Source organism: Mesoplodon mirus (genome assembly GCF_964341445.2).
Source record: "Mesoplodon mirus genome assembly, chromosome: 7".
Taxonomy (NCBI): domain Eukaryota; kingdom Metazoa; phylum Chordata; class Mammalia; order Artiodactyla; family Ziphiidae; genus Mesoplodon; species Mesoplodon mirus.
Window position 1 is genome coordinate 102,832,041 of NC_138983.1, and position 21,999 is coordinate 102,854,039.

Genomic DNA, 21,999 nt, shown 5'->3' on the forward strand with positions numbered 1-21,999 from the left:
CAATGAAATGATTGACAAGAGAAGATGGTAAATGAAGGGAGAAGTGGGGACAAGTGCTGCTCAACCCAAGCTGAACTCCAGGAGGTAAATTTCTCCTCTAATTTGAGATTCTTTCTAAAGGTTCAGTATTGAAGTGGATGTTTGACGTTGAAATGTGCAGACCCATTCTGATAACTGGAAAGGGAGGAGGCTGAGGAACGCAAAAGGAGAAGGAAGATTTCCGATTACTTCTCCAGGCTGCTGACAAGAACCTGCTGCTCGCAAACCACAAATTAACCAAGCGAAGGTTGAAGGTAGCAACGTAAAAGTGCAACTCAAATTATTTTACATTCGGAATCCTCTTCAATATCTAAGCGAGTGTAGCACAGCAATGGTTGATTATCTTAAGATTACAGAGGCTGACCGCCTTCTTTGTTTGCCCAGTAACACCGCTCCTCCAATAATCTCAAGCACTTGGCTGATTAACATTTCAATTTCAGTTGTTGCTCCTTTTCCCATTGCAGAAGGCGGCAGGGATATTCCCCTTCTTCCCTCTGTATTACAAACCCCATTACTAACCAAGCAGAAAGCACCGCGCAGTGTGGCCGAGGCTAATAATAGCCGGGCTGCTTACCTTCTCCGGAGGGATCGAATCAGCGCATGTCCCCGGCGCCGGCTGCCCGGGGGCCGCAGTGCCGCCGCGCCGCGTCTGTGTGTGGCCAGCTCGGCCGGCCCCCACCCCACCTGCCAGCTGCAGCAGCTGCTCCCGGCGCTGAGCTCCGGCCGCCGGAAGTCATCCCCCGCCCCTGGCCGGATCGCCACATTCCGCGCCAGCCGCGGGGGGAGAGGGGCCTCTCCCGGCTGCGGGCACCGGCTCCTGCAAACTGCGCTCAACGATCGCTACCCTTCCCGGTTGTAGGGTTATTTTCTAGGAATGCTTTTACAGAAGAAGCGTCGCCGGCTGGTGGACCGAGAGAGAAGAGCCAGAGTGACTTTCCCTGCAGAGCGCCTTTCCTCTGAGCGCTCCCCTGTCACTCCCGCGGCATGGACGGCTCCATTCCGCTGTGTGGGTTTTCCACCCTCTTCATCTTCCTTATCTGTATTGTTCATTTCGCTGAATTTGAGAGTGGGATTAGCTCTTAAGATATTCAAACACTCCGAAAATATTTTAAATTGGCGACTAGTTTTTCTAAGCCCCTTGTAGCGAGCTCCACTCCCCCCCCCACACACACACAGTCACTCGCACGTACACACCCAGCCAAACCACTCACAATTAGGAAAGCTGGGACCTCTCGCCCTCTTGCTTACGTAATGGAACAGGAAACTCCCAAAGGAGTGGGGAAGTAGGACCGGCTAGCGAAAGCACTCGAGGAAAGAGAGAGGGGTCGCCCCAAGATTTTGTTGCTGTTTAGTGGTGTCCTTAGTGGACAGATGTTCCCCCTCTAACCCCCTGGCCTCGCCCCAAGTGGAATGGCTGGTCTGGTGACAGCTGTAACATCTGAAAACAAAGAAGCTGAAGCCACATTAACAGATGGCTGCATCTCTTTCTTTCCCGAAGGATTGATCAGAATTGGCTTTAAGAATCATATTAGCATATACGTATATAATAAGCCCTTTCCTTCTCTCTTTAAATTGGCACCAGCTATTAACAGGTTTCTCTCTCTCTCTCATCTTCCGCCCTCCCTCCTTCCCTCCCTCCCTCTCCTAAGCTGACCAGATCATCAGTTTCCGGATTTAAGGGGGAAAAAAGGCCAAGGATGTGCTCTCTTTACAGCTGAACCAGGGTTTATTTTCCCAGTGTTGAGCCATTCCCAAGTAGAGAGGCTCTTTGACACTAGGGTTCTCTGAGTGAACTTCTCACATTCAGCTTGCTTTTGGAATTGCCCATCACTAGGTCCAGGCCAGTTTTATCCTTGGATTTGTCCAGCAACCTAAACAGTATAATTGCACAAGGCCAAGGCAGTACTTTTACTCTAGGAAGCCTTCCCAACTCTCTGTTTAGCAGTTCCAAAATTAGGAGGTAGTGTAGCAAACAGTTTCAACAAGGCTCAGTAAGAATTCTTGACCCTAGAATGCGGGCTTTTTAAAAGCTGGAACAACCTAATTCATCTCTCTGTGTTTCACTTTCATAAAATTAGACCTCACCAAAGAGCAGGGGATTCTTAATATGTATCAAAGTGTATGTGGAATCTGGATGGGAATATTACATCTTTAATTTCACTAACCTCTAACTGCAATTTAGTATTTAGCATGTCCTTTAAATCTAAATGCAGACAACAAACCACAATAATATTAGGAGTACCTGTGCCTATATCCCCAGCAGATATCACAGACAATTTCCTAAGGCAGTTTTATAGATATCTCAAAGTATCACTACTCTGATGTCACAATCAAATCATTACCTTTTTTGTTTTATCTAATAGACTATATCTATTTTAGAATGGTTTTAGATATACAGAAAAATTAAGGGGATAATACAGAGTTCTTATATATCTCATTCCCAATTTCCTCTATTATTGACACCGTACACTAGTGTGGTACCTTTTTTACAATTAATGAGCCAATATTAATAAAATAATATTAACCAGAGTCTGTACTTTATTCAGATTTCCTTGGCTTTTGCCTAGTGTCCTTAATTCCATTTCAGGCTTCCATCCAGGACACCACATTACATTTAGTTATCAAGCCCTCTTAGGCTCCTCTGGGCTGTGGTAGTTTCTCAGGCTTTTCTTGTTTTTGATAACCTTGACAGTTATTTATTTATTTATTTATGGCTGTGTTGGGTGTTCGTTGCTGCGCGCGGGCTTTCTCTAGTTGCAGAGAGCGGGGGTTACTCTTTGTTGCAGTGCGCCGGCCTCTGATTGAAGTGGCCTCTCTCGTTGTGGAGCACGGGCTGTAGGCGCCTGGGCCTCCGTAGTTGCAGCACATGGGCTCAGTAGTTGTGGCTCACGGGTTTAGTTGCTCCCTGGCATGTGGGATCTTCCCAGGCCAGTGCTCGAACCCGTGTCCCCTGCATTGGCAGGTGGGCTCTCAACCACTGCGCCACCAGGGAAGCCCCAACCTTGACGGTTTTGAGGAGCAGTGATCAAGTGTTTTGTAGCATACCTCACTAATGTAAACTGTCCAATGCTTTTCTCATGGTAAGGCTGGGATTATGGTTTATTGGGAGGACAACCAGATAAAGTGCCTTTTTTATAACATCTTATCAAGGGTCCATGCTATCCACGTGATTTGACTGTTGATGTTGACCTTGATAACCTGGCTGAGGTCGTGTCTCAGATTTCTCCACTGGAAAGTCACTCCTCCACCCCTTCCACACTACACTTGTTGGAAGGAAGTCACTATGTGAAGCACAAACCCAAAGAGTGGAGAGTTATGATCCACCTCCTTGAGGACAGAGTATGTACATAAAATATTTGGAATTCTTCCACACAGAGTTGTCTATTTCCCCCCAAATATTAATTTATTCAATTATTGATATTTATTTATATCAGTATAGACTCGTGGATATCTATTTTATCCTTTGGGTTATAATCCAATACTACTTTATTTTGTTGTTTGAATTGTTCCAGCTTTGGCCATTGGGGGCTTTTGCTTTTGGCGCCTGTGCTCCTTTGACATACTCCCTTTGGGGTGTGTGAGTTTGTGTGTGTCTGTGTATCTGTGTGTATATGTGTTTAGCATGCATGTTTGTGTGTGTGTTTAACACTTCCTGACTTTCTGGTACCACAAGGTGCTCCAGGCTCATTTTGTGTATTTCCTGCCCCAGTCCTAGAATCAGTCGTTTCTCTGAGGAGCCCTGATTCCTTCTATTGGAGAGTAGTAACAGAAACCAAGAGCTGGGCTCTAGATGTGCTGTTGCTAATGGGGTATTATTTGATTAGGCTCTCTTAACGGAGAGAACAAAGAAATAGATATGTATAGTAACCCATGTATATACACATATCAGTAAACATTTCTATATATAACTATCTATATCTATATTGAGCTGAGTGTATACTGATGTCTGCAACTATAATCCATTAATGCTGAGATTAGTTTAGCTTTTTCCTCGTTTATCTGTAAATTCATACTTCAATATTGAGAAATGTGGCTACCACCATCCACCATCTATTTATTTAATTGTTCAATTTCAGTACACATGTATCAGAATTGTTAACCCATCACCCCAACATCACTATTTTTAACTATAGTAGTTAGTAGAGTCTCTGTTATATCTTGCTATTTAATGAGTTTAAATACCCATTCGTTTCTATATCACAAATTTGCTTTTTAAAATATTCTAATGACTGCATTTAAAACATAGTAACTAGTTTCTTTTGAGATTCTATGTATTATATTTTATGAATTTAAAAGTGTTATTTTAAGACTATTTAAATGGGCTACTCCATATTGTCAAAGGGATCCACAGTAAAAAGAAGGTTAGGATCTCAACCTCACAAAGATTATTGTCAGTTTATAAGGAGATGATATGAAATTGTCTGGTGCAAATGTTGGGAGCTCATGCTTGATAGGTGTTAGCTTTGTCCACTTGGGCAGGCTTCTTTCTCCTTTAAAGTTCTAAATACCTTGGAAGAGAGAACATGCTAAACCTTATGGTTAATAATTTATAATGTAGTGGAAGGATTTGCTAGGTATCAGTGTTGGAGGTAAAGGTCCATATAAGGTTGACAGAGGATGAGAAGAAGACAAGGATGACCCTGAAGGTCAGGGGTTTTGTAGTTGAACAGACTGGGGATTGGATCCTTCCATTCACAGCCTGACTTTGTCTCATTTTTGAAATAAGGAGAACAATGGCTATTACATAGGCTTGTCCTTAAGAGTGAAAGTAGATGTTTAATCTTTTCTTTCAATTTGTTTGAAACAGTGGGGATTAAGTGTGGCGATTTGGGACAGTTACATAACATATTGGATTGTCCTTCCTTGTATAGTTTTCACTCTGTGAAGCCAGACTCACTGGAGGTATAGATAGTTTCTCATGATAATTCAGGCTCCTTCATCCATGAAAGTACTCTTGCCAGGTGCTTTTTACTCATAGAAGACAATCAATGTTGATGGTGCTTGGGATAAAACAAAAATTAAAGATATTAAATGGCAGGAATTAACTGCTTCAGATGCTATACCATGGCGAGAGACATAGGGGAAAGAGAAAGAAAAGAAATGAAATGAGAAATGTCTTACGTCAACATGTATGGTTTGAATCTATCTGCTTGGAACTTGACATACACCAGTATGCCAGATAATTTAATTTAATGAATAGTGGCTAGGGTGAGGTGAAATAGATCAGTTTTTTAATCTATGACTTTTCATTGAAGAACCCTTTTTTAAAAAACAATCTTCGGATCATGACTTTGAGGTCTGCAGTAATTCCTTTCTGATATTCTGGAATTACAGATCAAATGGCCTCATGATATCATGCGTCTCCGCAAAGGACAATATGAAAACCTGAGCCAGAGGCCCTGGGTGCCTGAAGCTGTCAGCATTAGGACCACTCCTTTGGTTTAAGGAGTCCTTCCAGAAAGGACTCATTTAAATGCAAATATACTATCAAGAGGGGTAACCATGTATCCAGTATCTGATTAGCAGCCATTAACAATTTAGCAGAGATTAGCTTCTCAGATTTATTATGGAGAGGAGTTGTCAGGGTGATTTGGCCCAGGCATCTGTCATCCACTGACTGCCAGGTCTCCTGCCCTCTTCACTACATAGGGATCTGCCTAAAGCTGGGAATTTAGTTTACTAGGAAAGAATTGGGCACTCACCGCATGACAATCAATATTGTTTTACATAATTTTGACTTATGAGAAAGGGTAGGAGGAGAATTTCTATAATAATAGTACCTTTGTGTGTGTGTGTGTGTGTGTGTGTGTGTGGTAGCTGCTCAGCTTAGGTTGATTAATCATACTCTACAGAAATCTTAAAATTTTATGATAATCATCTACCCTTTCAATGAGGCCAGAAATTATATCATGTAAAATATGCACAAATGTAGTCTAGGGATGGCAAAGCTATAGTAATAGAAATAGAATTGCGTTCAAGTAATTATAGCTGGACTAAAAATTTCCTGCATTAATATGAAAGCACGGATACAAGAGTACAAGAAAATGATCATTCATATGAAGATTGATATTTCATATTGAATATCTGTAACAGAAATAGGAAAATGGAAGAAGGGAAATGACTACAAACAGAACAGTAACGGTTTCTTTAGACATCGCTAAGAATTCACCTTGTTTTTACTGGCAAGGAGTTCACATATAATACCAGACCTATATAATACAGGTAGTATTCTATAATTGGAAGCCTAGATTTAATTGAGAAATGTATGTGTACTTAAGTGAGATGCTTGGTAAATGGCATATGATACATTCAATAGTGTGGTGTAAGTAATTCTCAAATAAACCCTTTTAAAAATAAATCATCGGGCTTCCCTGGTGGCGCAGTGGTTGGGAGTCCGCCTGCCAATGCAGGGGACACGGGTTCGTGCCCCAGTCTGGGAGGATCCCACATGCCGCAGAGCGGCAAGGCCCGTGAGCCATGGCCGCTGGGCCTGTGCGTCCGGAGCCTGTGCTCCGCAACGGGAGAGGCCACAACAGTGAGAGGCCCGCGTACCGCAAAAAAAAAAAAATAATAAATAAATAAATAAATAAATAAATCATCATGTAGAAGTCATGAAATAAAACAATGTACTTAGGCATTGCTCTTTAAATTTTTTAACCTTAAGTTTTTAAAGAATCTAAGAAAACCAAAAAATCCTTTCTGGAGAAAGGTATACTTTGAATAAAACTTTTGCATTGTAATGAATAGATTATTAAATAGTATTTATAAAGAATTATGTCTCTATAATTATTCATTTTTTAATAAAAATGAATATTCAACTTTTCAAATCAAATTTAAGCTTATAAGAAGAGGAAATTGAAATTTGATTAAAAAGTAAGTTTCAATGAACTGTGTTTGGTCATCAGGCAAGTGGATGTTCATCCATTCAGCAGATATTGATGGAGTGTCTAATATGTGCCGCTGTTCTAGGCACTAGAGCAGTAGGCTCTAGGAGTGAACAAATAAATCTCTTCTTTATGGATCTTATGTTCCAGTGGAAGGAGACCACCATAAATACATAAATATAGCATGTTAGTGGAAGGACCATGAAGGAGCAGCGTAATGATGCAAGGTTTAGGGCAAGTATATAGGGTGGTCAGGGAACATTTGAGCGGAGATTTGAAAGAAGTATGGGAGCAAACCGTATGAATACACTGAAAGAGAGGCTTGGTGTATGCAGGTGGGTGGGCTTATACTTTATGTGTTCCAAAGACTAGGAGGTTAGTTGGTTTGTAGTGAAATGATCAAAAGGGAAATTGTTAGAAGATAAGGTTAGAAAGCTAGGTTAGCGAAAAATCACTTAGGGTCTTTTAGGCGATGGTCAAGAGAGAACTTTAGAGGATTAAGAATTTGTTTTTGGACATACTAAATTTGTGATGGCATGTGTGGACATGTGAAGTAGACAACTGGATATACTAGTCTGAATTTCAGCAGCAAGAGATTATCATGGCTGTAGATGAAAATTGGTAAATCATCATGGTATTTAAAGTCTCTAGATTTACAGATGAAATCACTTTATAAGTAGGCATAGGCAGAGAATACATGATGTTGAAGGACTGAGCCAGGAGACACTCCATCCTCTAGAGGATTCGGCAAAGGATATAAGAAGTGAGCAGGGAGATAAGACGAACTGTCTCATGAGCCAAGTGGTAGGTGTTAGAAGGAAGAGGGAGTTATTATTAATCCTACTGGTAGATTAAGATGAGAACTGATCACTTAATCTAGGACTTGGCAACATAGAATAGATATCACTAATAACCTTAAGAAGAGTAGTTTCTGTGTAGTGGAGAGGACAAAAATAGGTAAGTGGGAGATAAGGAAATGAAACGTTAAGTAGAGCTGTGTTGTTTGAGTCGTTTTGCTCTAAAGAGGAGCAGAGCAATGGGGCAATGGTTAGAATTGGACATGGGAAGAGAGAAAGACTTTTTCCCTTTAAGAGGAGAGGTATTAGACCTTTGCATGCTAATGAAAGCATCTGGTAGAGAGCAAATAATGGAAGATACAGGGAAGAGGAGACACAGTAGAAGAGAAATCCCTGATTCGGCCAGAAGGGAGGTATCCAGTGCAGAGTAGAGGGTTCAGCCTTAGAACAGAGGACAAACATTTCTTCTGCCAAAGGAAGAAGGAAGGCAGCACACGTGGTTTCAGATAGATCCAGGTAGGATGGTAGACTTGGTGTTTGGAGTTCACGGATATTCTATTTTGATCCCTCCTGTATTCTCAGTGAATTAGGAAGCAGCTGAGAATTTAGAGGAAGATATGTTATAGACGTAAAGAAAGAGGAGTTATGAAATTGTTCTCTAGGACAGAAGAGAATTGATTCAGCAATCAGTTTTCTAGTAAGTACTAAGAGTTCACATGGGGTAAAATGATTATGAATTTAAATGAGGCAAATTAGAAAGGCTGCTCATTTTTTTCTCCAGCCATGTTTAGTTGTTTGGCCCAGACGCTGAATTGGCATAAGTTCTATTTCACTAGGGCTGGCATTTTGCACTGCCAATATGACTAAGAGTGAGGGCCAAGGGACTTCACAGTGTCTCTGCAAAAGAGTGCTTCTAATGACAGACCATGGGCTCTAATCAGGGTAAGCAGAGAACTGAGGAATTACGCCTTGAGCGCTACACTTGATTTTAACTGCAGGTTGGAACACAAAACTGAAAATCTTGACTGATAATGGTATGGTAAGGGCAAACACAGATAGAACCTCCACATTTCACTCTGTTACACAGGAATTCTCCATGTTTCTTTCAGCTGAATTCCTGTCTCTCATTTCTTGATCCTTAATTCAGTGACATTATCTGAGGGGAGGTATGCATTTTTGATAAAGTCTTTCAGAAATGCATTTTACAAGACTACTTTTAATTTTAAAGTTGTTAGACTAGAAATAAGTTTAACAGAACTTGCAATGTTTTCAAGTGCTTTTCTTTTCTCTAAAGAGACATTTGTTTGACTATTACACCGAATACCATCCTTCAGGTGTTCTTCCTGGCATTGAAAATAGGAGTAAAATGTAACAATTAAACAAACATCTTATCTTCAAACAGATATGGATCACTGTTTTCTTTCTAATATGGGCCAAATCTTGCTATTGACACCATGTCCATTTTTTCCCCAGTGTAACTAGTTTTCCCTTCATTGTGTGTATGAGACATGTTTGCCCCCTCATGGATGAATCTGGAACTGTCACCGTGAACTTTTTCTTGTTTTTATAGGGAAAAATAGACTGAAAGTATAGATATTGTGGTCAATGGGAATTATTTTTGAAGGAAATGTTGAGGCTGACCAAAAGAGGTTGAAATCACTAGATGTTTAACCTTCAATTAGTTTCAGAACTTGGGATTATGTTAAGAACCACACTTTAAGTGAATCTGGAAGAAGATGATAGACAAAAAAGTTTAAATTTTGACATCCTTTAAAAATATGAGGACACAGAATTGTGAAGAAAGCTAGTCTCACTCTTATTTAAATATTAAAATGCTTAATGTTTGTAACTTAACTCAGAAGGATGAGATGGCTTTTCTTAAATTAGTTTAAGATTATATAAATATAAATGAAGGAAAACCTGCCATTGATTAATCTTCACTTGTTACATATAGAATTATACAAGTTATGAGAAAGTCCATTCTTAGGACTGTGGGAACAACAATGAATCTGACTTTCCCTTAAGTGTTTTCCCTAACATTCTAGAAAAAATAACTTCAATGTGCCGATTTAGACATTTATGACTTATTTGCTTGTCACTGTTTCCGTTTCTAGGAATAAGACCCAGTTTCTTTCCTCAAAAGAGTTGCAAGTTGATATAGAGCCAAAAATTGCAATCAAGTGTAATCAATTCCACTGCAGAAGTTTGTACTTGATATAAATTAATAGAAGTGCAAGCAATGTATTTGAAGTTCATTCTAGAGGAGTAGTTCAGAATAGCTTCATAGAGGAGAAGACCTGAGCTATCTTGGGAGATGTTGAAACAGATGAGGCGTGGAGCCGGAGTTGGGAAGGCAAAGGCAGTGTAGCCTTAGAGTGCAAATGTTCACAGACATGATCTTGTGGCTTATTCACCATTCTTACCGACCTAAGAAGGACACCTGCTGGTAGCTTCATCATCATCATCATCACCATCATGTTAATAAAGAATGGATATTTTTGTCAGGTAGTCAAACAAGCTCTTTACAGGTAGCACCTAGATGTTTTCTACGATCCACCTTATGAGTTCAATCATTGTAATTATTCTCATTTTTCACATACAAAAATGAAGACTTAGAGAGATTAAGTAATTTGTTCAAATCTTGGTGTGTGCCCTTTCAACTCCATGCTCTGTACCTCTGTGCTTAACAGGCTAGGATGATTTGCCCATATTAAGGGCTCAGATATTGGTTGATAAGTATAATAATCTCATAAAAGGTAAAGTGAAGTAATCTGCTTTGATGTTTATGATGCAGTTTGGTGAATGCACTTAAGTGCCAATAGATGAATAATAAAAGTTAGAAACACACAAAACATAGAGAATAAAAATTCATATATGTATGTCTGTTGGGAACAAAAAATCCTCTTGAATGTCTAACTTCTTAGTAAATATCAGGATATCACATACACATCATTAGGCAGCATCAATGGAGTATCCTCTGTACCCTGCAAGAGGGCACTGTTACAGATGCACAGAAAGAAAATTCATATTTCCTGCACATTATAAATAAGGACATACTATGATCACTCTTTAAGAATGAAGTAATTTGAATTTTTAACATTTCCTTATCAATTGGTGTATATGAATCATGTTAGGTGAAGAATTATTGGTTGATTGGACATTTTATGTTTTAATTCTTTTCAGAAAACAGTAAACAAATCCCTTTAGGATCAAAATATCACATTCAGCAAATCAGCTATTATACTGAAGAAAGTGATGAATTCAGTAAAGTGTCTGCAATCTAAAATATTGTTATAGAAGAAGTAATTGAAGGAACTGGGAATAGATGACATGAAGCAAGACCAGGAGAGAAGTAGGTGGTCGCTCTAAACTATTTTAGGAGTTGTCCTATGAAAAAGGGTTTAGACTGTCCCACACTGAAGATTTTAGACCAAGTAGACAGGTTTAGGTTGATAAAAGGATGAATATTTTGACAAGTAGAACCTTTCAACTCTAAAATGGACCGACTGCATTTTAAACTCAAGAACTCCCTGTTACTGAAGTGCTTTAACAGAGGTTGAAGTTAAGCAGTTGGAAAAGGAAGAGGCTTTACAGTGAGAAAATTCTATGATTCTATGGTTTTCAACTCATAAATTTGTGTAGTTCATCCATTTTATTCATTGTATACACTTAAGTATATTGTTCCTTGAAATGGCCAAAGTTGTTTCCTGTGCCACACACTATGAATGCTAGGGTTGGTCCTGTGTAAATCTTACCCCCATTGAATTAGTATTGACCCTAAACAAGCAGCTTTCTTCCATAAGGAAACAAGAAAAGAGGTTCAGAAATGTCCAAACTAAGTTTCTATAAAACGGTGTTATCAAATCTTATTTATCAAAAAACTTCAAACAGGGGCTTCCCTGGTGGCGCAGTGGTTGAAAGTCCACCTGCCGATGCAGGGGACACGGGTTCGTGCCCTGGTCCAGGAAGGTCCCACATGCCGGGTAGCGGCTAGGCCCGTGAGCCATGGCCGCTGAGCCTGCACGTCCGGAGCTTGTGCTCCACAACGGAAGAGGCCACAACAGTGAGAGGCCCGCGTACCGCAAAAAAAAAAAAAAAAAAAAAAAAAAAAAAAGGGAAGATGCAGACCTGTATGCTTCAGGATTTTCTCACCAAAACCCCACACAATTTCTTTACTATTCCAGCCAAGTATGGCCTAGCCCTACCCTCATCCCTGTTTTTCTTGGTTTAGTAATAAAGAAAGAGATGGAAATAAAGAAGAGATATTAGGTAGAAAGATATAAAATAGTGGGGAAAATAATATAAGTGAAGTCATGTACCACCACCATTTACTAGAAGTGAACTTTCAGCACCAACATTAATATTTTTTCCTGTTATATCTGTAAATGATAATAACTAATATGTGCATAACAATTTTCAATTTAATCAAATCTTATTTTTATAACTAACTACTTCGCAACAAGTAACACGCTAAGGCAACATCAATAGATGAAAAAAGGTAGTCCCTGGCCCCAAGGAATGTTGCCCAGGAGAACACAGATATATGTAAAAAATACAATCACAATACAGTGTAGCGAGTGCAACAACCAGGAATGAAGAAGTGCAAGGGTAGCAAAAAGGAGCGTGTGATCACAACACTAAAAAGAAGACTGCACAAAAGACATAATATGTAAACTGAGGTTTGAAAAATGAAGTGGGTTGCCCAGGTACCCCATAGGGAGAAAGGAATTCTTGGAGGAGGGAAAAGCATAAATGAAGACAGTGAATTGTTCATATAATCCAGAAGTGAAGTAGGCAATGGTAGGAGAAATGATTGGACACAGGCGTCATGAATACTTGCAGGTCTGCATTTTAGCAAGTCCATTCTAAAGGAAACTTTGAGGATCAACTCGGGGGTGGGGGGCCGCGGTGGGGACAGAACTAGTCATTCCTGCAAGAAACACTGGAACCAGTTTCTACCAACCCACCAATAGAATGACTTCAAAGGCAACATGGTATCACAGAAAGGGTTTGTTTTTTTGTTTGTTTGTTTTTAGTTCATTAGGCCTCACTTAAAATTCTGATTCCACAATGCGTTTGCTTTGGGATCTTGAACAACACTCATAACCTCTGCAAGTCTCAGTGTAGTAAGTTTATGTGATTACCTTCATCTGTAATATCTCTGCGATGCAATTTTAATGGAAACTCAAGTTCAGGTCAAAGGCAAGTTTCTCTGTAACTTCTCCTCCGAATTGATTCAAAAGCCGTCTCTCCCGTCCTCATTTGGCTTCTCTTATGGAATCTCATAAAAACTTCTAAGACCTCTTTGGGTTTTTGTTGTTGTTGTCTGTTTGTTTGTTTTTTAATTTAAGTATAGTTGATTTACAATGTTGTGTTACTTTCAGGTGTACAGCACAGTGATTCCTTTTTCACATTCTTTTCCCTTATAAGTTATTACAAAATATTGAGTAGAGTTCCCTGTGCCATAGAGGAGATCCTTGTTGTATCTATTCTACGCCTTCTTTGAATGACCACAGCACTTGTTGTCTGTATCAGTTTTATGTCTCTGGTTGCTTTGTGACTGAAAATGAAAAAGTTCTATTTGTTCATGTCCTGGCCCTTCCTTAAAAATCTGTTCATTTATGTATTTCATATTTATTGACTACATCTTAGACACCGTGTTAACTGCTGGTTCTAGATGTTAGTAAAATATAGACCTTCCTGCTCAAAAGGTCACAGTATTTGTGGGAAAACAAAAAAATGAACAACCTATGTCTCAAAGAGCTTTGTACTTCCCAAAGAGAACACACCTAGTAGGTACAATAAATACATGTATCATACATAAATGTATAAATAGTTAATGGGATTAAAAACTAGAGATAACTGCTTTTCGATTCTGAGGAAATGATGATTATATTTCACCAGGAGCTCAACACCACTCTGAGAATGAGGGCTTAACCCCCGTCCTCACTCACTGCATCGCTTTTCTGTATAAAAACACACAAGTCTGTACATACACTCTAGAAAAAGGCTTATCTGGCATGAATTTCAGATAGCAAGAAGAAAACTTCAAGAGGTTCAGAGAAGCATCCGGAAGCTCACGTGATTATCTGGCACTAATACAACTTGCTTGACAGGAAAATAGAGCTGTAAATCTCACAAAATTAGATCATCTTTGAAGAATTTCAAAACCTCCTGCTATTAATTGGAAATCCTAGAAGAACCGCTTCTTTTAAAGCACACTGATAATATGCTTTACAGCTTAATATTCAGAAGCCTATGTTTTGGCTAAGTGAGCTTCAGGAAAGAAGGAAACTTGAGGTTCAGTTCCGTCTACTCTGGAACCTCTGGTCAAGACATCTACTTCTGTGCTCAGCCATCTTATCACCTGTAAAATGGAGGCAACTCTAAGAACACATAGTTACACAGATGTTGCACAGTTTCACGTGTCATTGTCCTCATTTGTTTCAGAAAAACCAATAACATCGAAGCTACGACTGCAAAGAGTGCAGTGTTCCTTGGGGTCATCTAGTGCAGCTCTGTCAAAGGAAAGAAAAGGAAAGGGGCCTAGAATAACTATAATTTTCCCAAGAGGACACTATTATTTTATGGTAAATCTGAGTCAGGAACCCTGATCTCTTTGATGCCATTCCATTGTTCTTTCATTAGGTTGTGAACAACCCAGAGAAAGAAAGAGAAATAAAACTCCTATGTGCTGTGTCACTGGTACAGGACGTGACAAGATTGGAATTGGAGAACTACATATTAACAGGTATTTGGGAAATTCTTCAAACTAATTAAGATATATACCAGGTCCATAAAAAACAGTATGTTTTCTCAAGATGATTCTGTAGAATGAACAGAACTGGTAACTGAAGGTGTCTGTGTGCTGCAGTTCCAAACAGGATGGGTGAATGCTTGTTTTCTGGCACCTTGAAGACTCCACCGCAACATACACATTAAAATAAAATTAACATTTCACCTGGGTCGTATTTAATTCTGCATGTTCTTGTAAGTCAGCAAAATATTTCATATATCATTTAAGTTGTCACTCAGTTTTTTTTTTTGTGGTACGCGGGCCTCTCAGTGTTGTGGCCTCTCCCGCTGTGGAGCACAGGCTCCGGACGTGCAGGCTTAGCGGCCATGGCTCACGGGCCTAGCCGCTCCGTGGCATGTGGGATCTTCCCGGACCGGGGCACGAACCCGTGTCCCCTGCATCGGCAGGCGGACTGTCAACCACTGCGCCACCAGGGAAGCCCCTATCCATTCATCTCTTGATGACACTTAGGTTGCTTCCATATCTGGGTAATTGTAAATAATGACGCTCTGAACATTGGGGTGCATGTATCTTTTCAAATACATGTTTTTGAAAACACGTGTTTTTGTTTTTTTCGGATTTATACCCAGGAGTTGAGTTTCGAGGTCATATGGTAGTTCTATTTTTAGTTTTCTGAGAACCCTCCATACTGTTTTCCACAGTGGCTGTGCCAGTTTACATTCCTACCAACACTGTACCAGGGTTCCATTTTCTCTAAAAATTGTAAATTTTCTTCCTAGGTGTAATTGAGATGGTAGTTCAATAATAACATAAGATCAGGTGATGTCTAAAGAAATTTTAGAAAACCTGGATAAAGTAAGAAAACATCTGTTCGCTGGCATCTGACTGTTAGAGAGACACCAAGACATGTGGGCCAAGTTCTGGAGAGAAGGGAAACACAGACGCAAGCTTGACATTGGGTGCAGCTTTTCTCCTTGGGGAATTTGCGGATTCAAATCTTACAGCCTAGGAGCTGAAAAGTCAAGGAGTTCAAAAGACTCTAACCACAGAAGCTGCTGGCATCCCTTGACTTGTAGGTGCAGCACTCTAGTCCTGCCTCTGTGGTCACTGCCTCCGCCTCTTCTTTGTATATAATCTCCTCCTGTCTCTCACTTATAAGTACACTTACAGATGGCACTTAGGGCGAGGATAGTCTCAACTCAAAATCCTTATATCTGCAAAACTTTACCTTGTAAGGTAACATTCTCAGGTCCCAGGGATTAGAGCCTGAGATCTTTGGGGCCACCAGTCAGCCCACTGTAAGCCCTAAACGTCTTCTCTCCTGAGGAAGGTCTAGGCTGGGCAGAAACCCCGACAGACATCTACCAGAGGCCAGATTGAGAGCCCTTTTAGAAGGTCATTTCTCAGCTCATTTGGAACCTTGCTATTGCCCTTTTTTTTTTTTCTTTTCTTTTCGGTACGTGGGTCTCTCACTGTTGCGGCCTCTACCGCTGCGGAGCACAGGCTCTGGACGCACAGGCTCAGCAGCCATGGCTCACGGGCCCAGCCGCTCGGTGGCATGTGAGATCCTCCCGGACTGGAGCACGAACCCGTGTCCCCTGCACTGGCAGGCGGACTCTCAACCACTGCGCCACCAAGGAAGCCCTGCCCTTTCTTTTTTCCTCCTGTTTGTCCTCAACAGGGGGAAGCATTAAGAGTAAATGAGGGGCTTCCCTGGTGGTGCAGTGGTTAAGAATCCGCCTGCCAATGCAGGGGACACAGGCTCGAGCCCTGGTCCAGGAAGATCCCACATGCCGCGGAGCAACTAAGCCCGTGCGCCACAACTACTGAGCCTGCGTTCTTGAGCCTGCGAGCCACAACTACTGAAGCCTCCATGCCTAGAGCCTGTGCTCCGCAACAAGAGAAGGCCATGGAATGAGAAGCCCGCGCAATGCAACAAACAGTAGCCCCTGCTCGACACAACTAGAGAAAGCCCGGGCGCAGCAACGAAGACCCAATGCAGCCATAAATTTTAAAAATAATAATAATAATAATAAAATAAATGCATTAGCAGATTTTGGGTTTCCTCTCATCGTTAGTGTATTGCTTTCATTCCTAAGACGCTAAAAAATTGGAAACCACTCCACTTACCAGGAACACACTTTGCAACACGGATCCAGGGGAAGCTGTTTTCTTCCATAGACACTTCATGACCCCAGTTTCCACAACAGCAGGCACTGCTGGCTCTGCCAAGTTGCTGGAGAAGGGCACCTTATCTGCAAAGTCACGAATCCAAATGGGCCCCCATTGGCAAGGGTGGAAGGAAGTTGTTTGGCTTAGCTTCTTGGGGGATCAGAAGATTGGGAGTTCTGGTGGGGGGACTGCAGGTACCTTGCTGTCCCTTGGTACAATGTCAGGGGAAAGAAAGGTCGCTGGTAGCTTCTCAGAGCTACCAGTTGGGGCTGTGCAGAGCGTCTTAGTAAATGCCATTTTGGTTGCAAATAACAGAAACTCAAACCGGCTGAAGCAAAAAAGGGGACATCTACGGGGAAGAAAAGATGGCTCCTGCCTGTCCAGACTCCTCAGCTTTGCTTGCCCGTTGATTCTCTAACCTTCCGCATTTCCTTTCAGTAAACTCCTTTTCTGTTTAAGTTAGCCACAGGAGATTTCTGTTGGTTGCAACCAGAGAATCTTGAGTGATACAAAAAGTCCTAGTGGAACCCAAGGGCAGGCATTAGAATGGGCCTTTCCAAGGAAAGAAACCAAGAACCAGAAAGTCATCAGGAATCAGGGCAACTTTCTGCATCAGTTGGAAAGCCTTCAGCTTTTTTTTTTTTTTTTCCTTCATGGAGCTCATAATCCATTCATTTATTCAATAAGCAATTATTGAGTGTCTACCCTGTGCCAGGCACCCTGCTAGGTCTTAGAGTTCCATACAGGTGTAAAATATGCCAAGACCCCTGCCCTCAAGTAGCTCACATTCTAGTGAAGATAAGACATGTGAGCACATAGAGTATATTCACAACACAGAATAAGAAGAGCTATGCCATGGACACATATACACCAGCAAACATAAAATAGATAGCTAGTGGGAAGCAGCCGCACAGCACAGGGAGATCAGCTCGGCGCCCCGCGACCACCTAGAGGGGTGGGACAGGGAGGGCGGGAGGGAGGGAGACGCAAGAGGGAAGAGACATGGGAACACATGCACATGCATAACTGATTCACCCTGCCACAAAGCAGAAACCGACACACCATTGTAAAGCAACTACACTCCAACAAAGATGCAAAAAAAAAAAAAAAACAAGAGCTATGCCAAAGGGATGAAGCATGACTGTCTTCATAGACCTAGAAAGCACAGATGCAATTATCCTGGTAGAGAGGGCCTGGGCAGAGAATCGCAGGTAGGTGAACCTGTGTGCACAGAGAACATGGTGTGTATGAGAAGCTGCAAGTTTGCAACATCCGTGGAGCAAAAGAGTTCTTGCAAAAGTAGTGGGAGACGTGGCTGAAGAAATTGGTTGAGGATGAAGCATAAAAAACCCACTGAAGTGTGATCTTTTTTTCCTGAGGAGGCATGGGGGAGCCATGGAAGACTTTTAAGCTGTTTGAGGACATGGTCAATTCTCTGGGTTTCAGAAAAGTCCCTCTGGAGTCTGGAATGTGGTGAAAGCTGGGCTGGACCTTTCACCAGCGGGCATGCTCAGTCGCTCAGGAAAGGTTTTTGCTCTGCCTTGGGAAATTTTTCACGCCGCTCTGGCAGCGGGAGCTCGCCCCGCCCACGGCTTCTCCTCACTGGATTGGTTGAACTCAGGGAGGCTACCAGGAGGCCCAGTTGACCTCCCAACTCCACACCCCCGCCCCCGCCCGTTAACGCTCTGGGCGCGCGCTGCCTCCAGCTTTAAATAACAGAAACCTGGATGTGGGTAGATGGTAAAAATTTGGAGCCCCTCCCAAATGAACTCTAGCCATGTGGCTTGCTTTGTCTGATGAGATGTTGGCAAACACATGGCAGGTGGAGACTTGAAAAGTGTGCTTTGGGGCTTTCTCTCTCCTGTTGCTCTTGGAAACCTGTACCCACCACACGTGGCCTGGTCTGGCCTGCTGGGTGATGAGGGACCACACCAGGCAGAATCCGACGTCCCAGCTGAGGCCTTTCTAGACCAGGGTTTCTCATTCTCGGTACTATTGACATATTGGATCAAATAAGTCTTGGTTGTGGGCAGCTGTTCTGTGCACTGCAGGATGTTTAGCAGCATCCCTGGCCTCTACCCCGAGATGATAGTATCACCCCCACCCCAGTTTAACAACCAAAGTGTGTCCAGACATTGCCAAATGCCCCCTGGGTGGCAAAATGCCCCCAGTTGAGAACCACTGTCCTAACCCAGCTTGCCTGGCAATGACCAGGCAGGCATGTACGAAGCCACCCTAAACTAGCCCCAGCCAAACCAACCAGACCAGTACAAGTGGCCAGCTTGACGCCTGGAATCATGAGAACTAATAGTCGCCATTTTAAGTCACTAACTTTTGAGTGCTTGGCTCCACAGCACAAACAGGTACATCTGACTACAGTGGCTGAAACTGATAGGACTGATTTATTTCTACAACAGGATGTACAGAGGTAGGCAGTTCAGGTACAGTGCAGAGCACAGTGATGCCACTAGGCTCCCACCCAGGCTTTTCATGTCTTTCCACTCCACTGTCCTTTGAGGTGGGCTTTGGTCTCTTGCTTGTTACCTGGTGATCCCCAACATGGCTGCTCCAGCTCCAAGTCCGAGCTCCAGGAGAGGAAAAGGAGACAAGGTAAAGGGACAAAGAGAAAAACTTTCTCCTAGCAAAGCCTTGCCTTTAATTCCAGAAGGGAAGCCCTGCCCAGGGCCTTCACCTGCATGTCACTGGCCAGAACTGAACAACACAGCCAGGTCTAGCTGCAAGGGAGGCTGGGAAATGAGGGCATTTCGCGTGCTGCTTATACAGTAGAGGGAGGCAATGACTAAGGGGCTTGTAGTGTCTGCTGCACTGTCTCACTGGGGGTCGTCTTGGTTTCTTCTTCTTTTTTTTTTTTTTTTTGCCACATGGTGTGGCTTATGGGATCCTAGCTCCCTGACCAGGGATTGAGTCCGGGCTCTTGGCAGTGAAAGCGCAGGGTGGACTGCCAGGGAATTCCCTGGGTCTTGGTTTCTTGTCTCTACCTGTTGCTTATCTATCCTGGCCATCTCTTTCTAAGACTGGCTTTGTTTCTCCAAACACAGTGGGAGAAATGGCCACCCCAGCTGGGAACTGCATCAAGACTTTCAGCTCCGGGCCATTAATGACCTGTGTGGTAACTCCATGTCCCACTTCCAAATATCAAGGGCACAGGTGCTGATTGGCCCAGCTTGGGTTAGAAGAGAAACCTGATTGGTCTGGCTTGGGTAGACTATCTACTGATCAGCCAGTCAGGTGTGGCCAAGAGAGCAGCAGTAGGTAGGGTAAACCTGGTTGGGGAATGTGCATTCTCAGAGAAAGGGGTGTGTGGCTGAGGAGACACCTAAAGAACCATCTAGTTCAAGGAGTGAAGAAAGGACATTGCCATTGTGGGTTGCAATGTTGATACGATAAAGATTAACACGTCCTTTGAAAGACCTCAAATACAGTGGAGCCACATAGGCATTACATTTAACTTATGCAAATTCAAATATTTGTATTCAACCAAAGTATTTTTTTCCCACACAATTTGGCTTCCAAACATGAGCCAGCTACTTAACTACTGCCTGACCAAGTGATCTTTTCTGGTGCTGGAGATTGCTGTTTTGGATTTGGGGGATATGGTACAGTATAAGTAATATGTTCTTTATGGAAAACTGCTGGGATTTTCAAGATTATTTTTAAGGTCAGGTGATGCTCACCCTTCTCACTGTGTAAGAAGTACCTTTAGTGGAAGATCATGCCAATCATTTTTCCCATTTCCTTCTAGTTTTAATCAGTATAAAGAATGCATTTGGTTTTAAAATATCAAAATACTTTTATTGTGGCTTTTTAAAAATAAAAAATAAATGATATTCATGGCTTCTGGCTCTTCCTCCTGTTTTGTTTGGTGGTCTCTGGCCGTACAAGAAAGGCAGGGAGAGAACAGATGGCTGGAGAGAAGGCAAAAATGAGGGTCTCTTCAAACACCACAGGAAAGGGGTGTGTCCACCTGGGCAGTGTGTGTTCTTTGATGACTGGGTACTTGGTCTGTCCTGATGGCCTGGGACTTGACCTACTGGGCTGTCTTGGTGCGGCAGAATGGGCAGCGTGAGATGGAGTTAGAAACCTGGGTTCCAGCCCCAATTCTTCAATTTACTAGCTGTGTGACTTTAGGTGGGCCATTTAACCTCTCTGGGCCTCAGCTTCCTCATTTGTAAAATGGGGAACATAATGCTATTTACCTCCCAGGGCTTGAGAGAGGATTAGACAAGAAGTGTTTTGAACACCGCAGAGCGCCATATAAACATGACTCACTGTTATGGAAGCGATAAAACTGGCTGCTGTTCACATTTATTATAATCAATTCAGATATAAATGCACTATACCATGGCCCCAACAGCCCTGAGGTTACCATTCTGTCCTGTGGCCCCAGTACACGCCCTGGGTTTTCTCCACTGCGGGCTTCTCAGAGCTCCTTGGAGGTGTGACATTTGGGTTTGTCACTACCCAAACACATAATTGCATCTACCAGGCCTAGGAGTCTGAATTTCAAACTTAGTCTTCATATGCCTGTGTATGTTTACATTCATAATATCTGTGAAAAGAACCCCTCTCCTCACACACTCCAAAATACAGTATTGTGCAAAATACCAGTCTAGGAAGCAACACACTAGGGTAGCAACCTTTAATGTCCTAAAAAAGCATCTTAGTAGTTGGACGCAGAAGAGTTACACTGACTCACGGAGGATCACGCGAGGCCCAGCGGGACGACGTTTCTAGTTCCTTCCACCAGGTTTAGAAAACAGAAGGCTCTGGCTGGATTTGCTGGACATTTCTCTCTTCAGCATCTCCCTTCCTTGGTCCATCTTTGGGGTGCCTTTTCTGGCTCCAACCTACAACAAGCAAGAGCAACAAATGCCCAAACTCTATAATTGTAGGGAGATCCCCAAATATTTCTGAAATGGCATTTTTTTTTACTCAAAATAAAATCTTTGTTGTAAAAAATATTTATATATACACATAGACGTGAGCAAAACGAAGGTAAAATGATCCACCATTATCACACTACCCACAGGTAACCTTATTCACATTTTGGTGTACACTCTTCCAGATACACAGATAACGTTTTCTTCTGACATTTGCATCTTTTTTTGAACCAGGAGTTTCTGATGATAGGCAATTTCATTGGGATGGACTTTCTCTCGAAAAGCTGTTACTGAACTGAATGCCTTATGTCTCTGATGTCTTAGGAGGGTAAAATGCAGCATACTCTAGGGGGTCTGTCTAACCCTTTTCTGAGCACTACTCCTGGATCCAGGCAGCCATGTGTGTGACTCTGTCCCTGGTCATAGCTGATCGGGCACTTGGCACGGGC

General features: G+C 42.2%; 1 protein-coding gene and 1 long non-coding RNA gene across 2 annotated transcripts in view; both read right to left on the reverse strand.

Annotated features, from left to right (window-relative positions):
* LOC309807243 overlaps positions 1–1,011 on the reverse strand; it is a 115,494-nt gene extending 114,483 nt beyond the window's left edge. The window contains exon 1 of the long non-coding RNA XR_014294535.1: positions 614–1,011. This is a non-coding gene — a long non-coding RNA (uncharacterized lncRNA). The remainder of the gene's footprint in view (positions 1–613) is intronic.
* Positions 1,012–21,332: 20,321 nt separating this feature from the next.
* The window catches only part of LOC309808919 (forkhead-associated domain-containing protein 1-like), a gene marked incomplete at its 5' end in the record, with an annotated part of 100,500 nt that continues 99,833 nt past the window's right edge, over positions 21,333–21,999 (reverse strand). Inside the window, one exon of the mRNA XM_082629486.1 lies at positions 21,333–21,517. Within this exon, the coding sequence (XP_082485612.1) occupies positions 21,401–21,517 (117 nt within the window). The 3' untranslated portion in view covers positions 21,333–21,400. The remainder of the gene's footprint in view (positions 21,518–21,999) is intronic.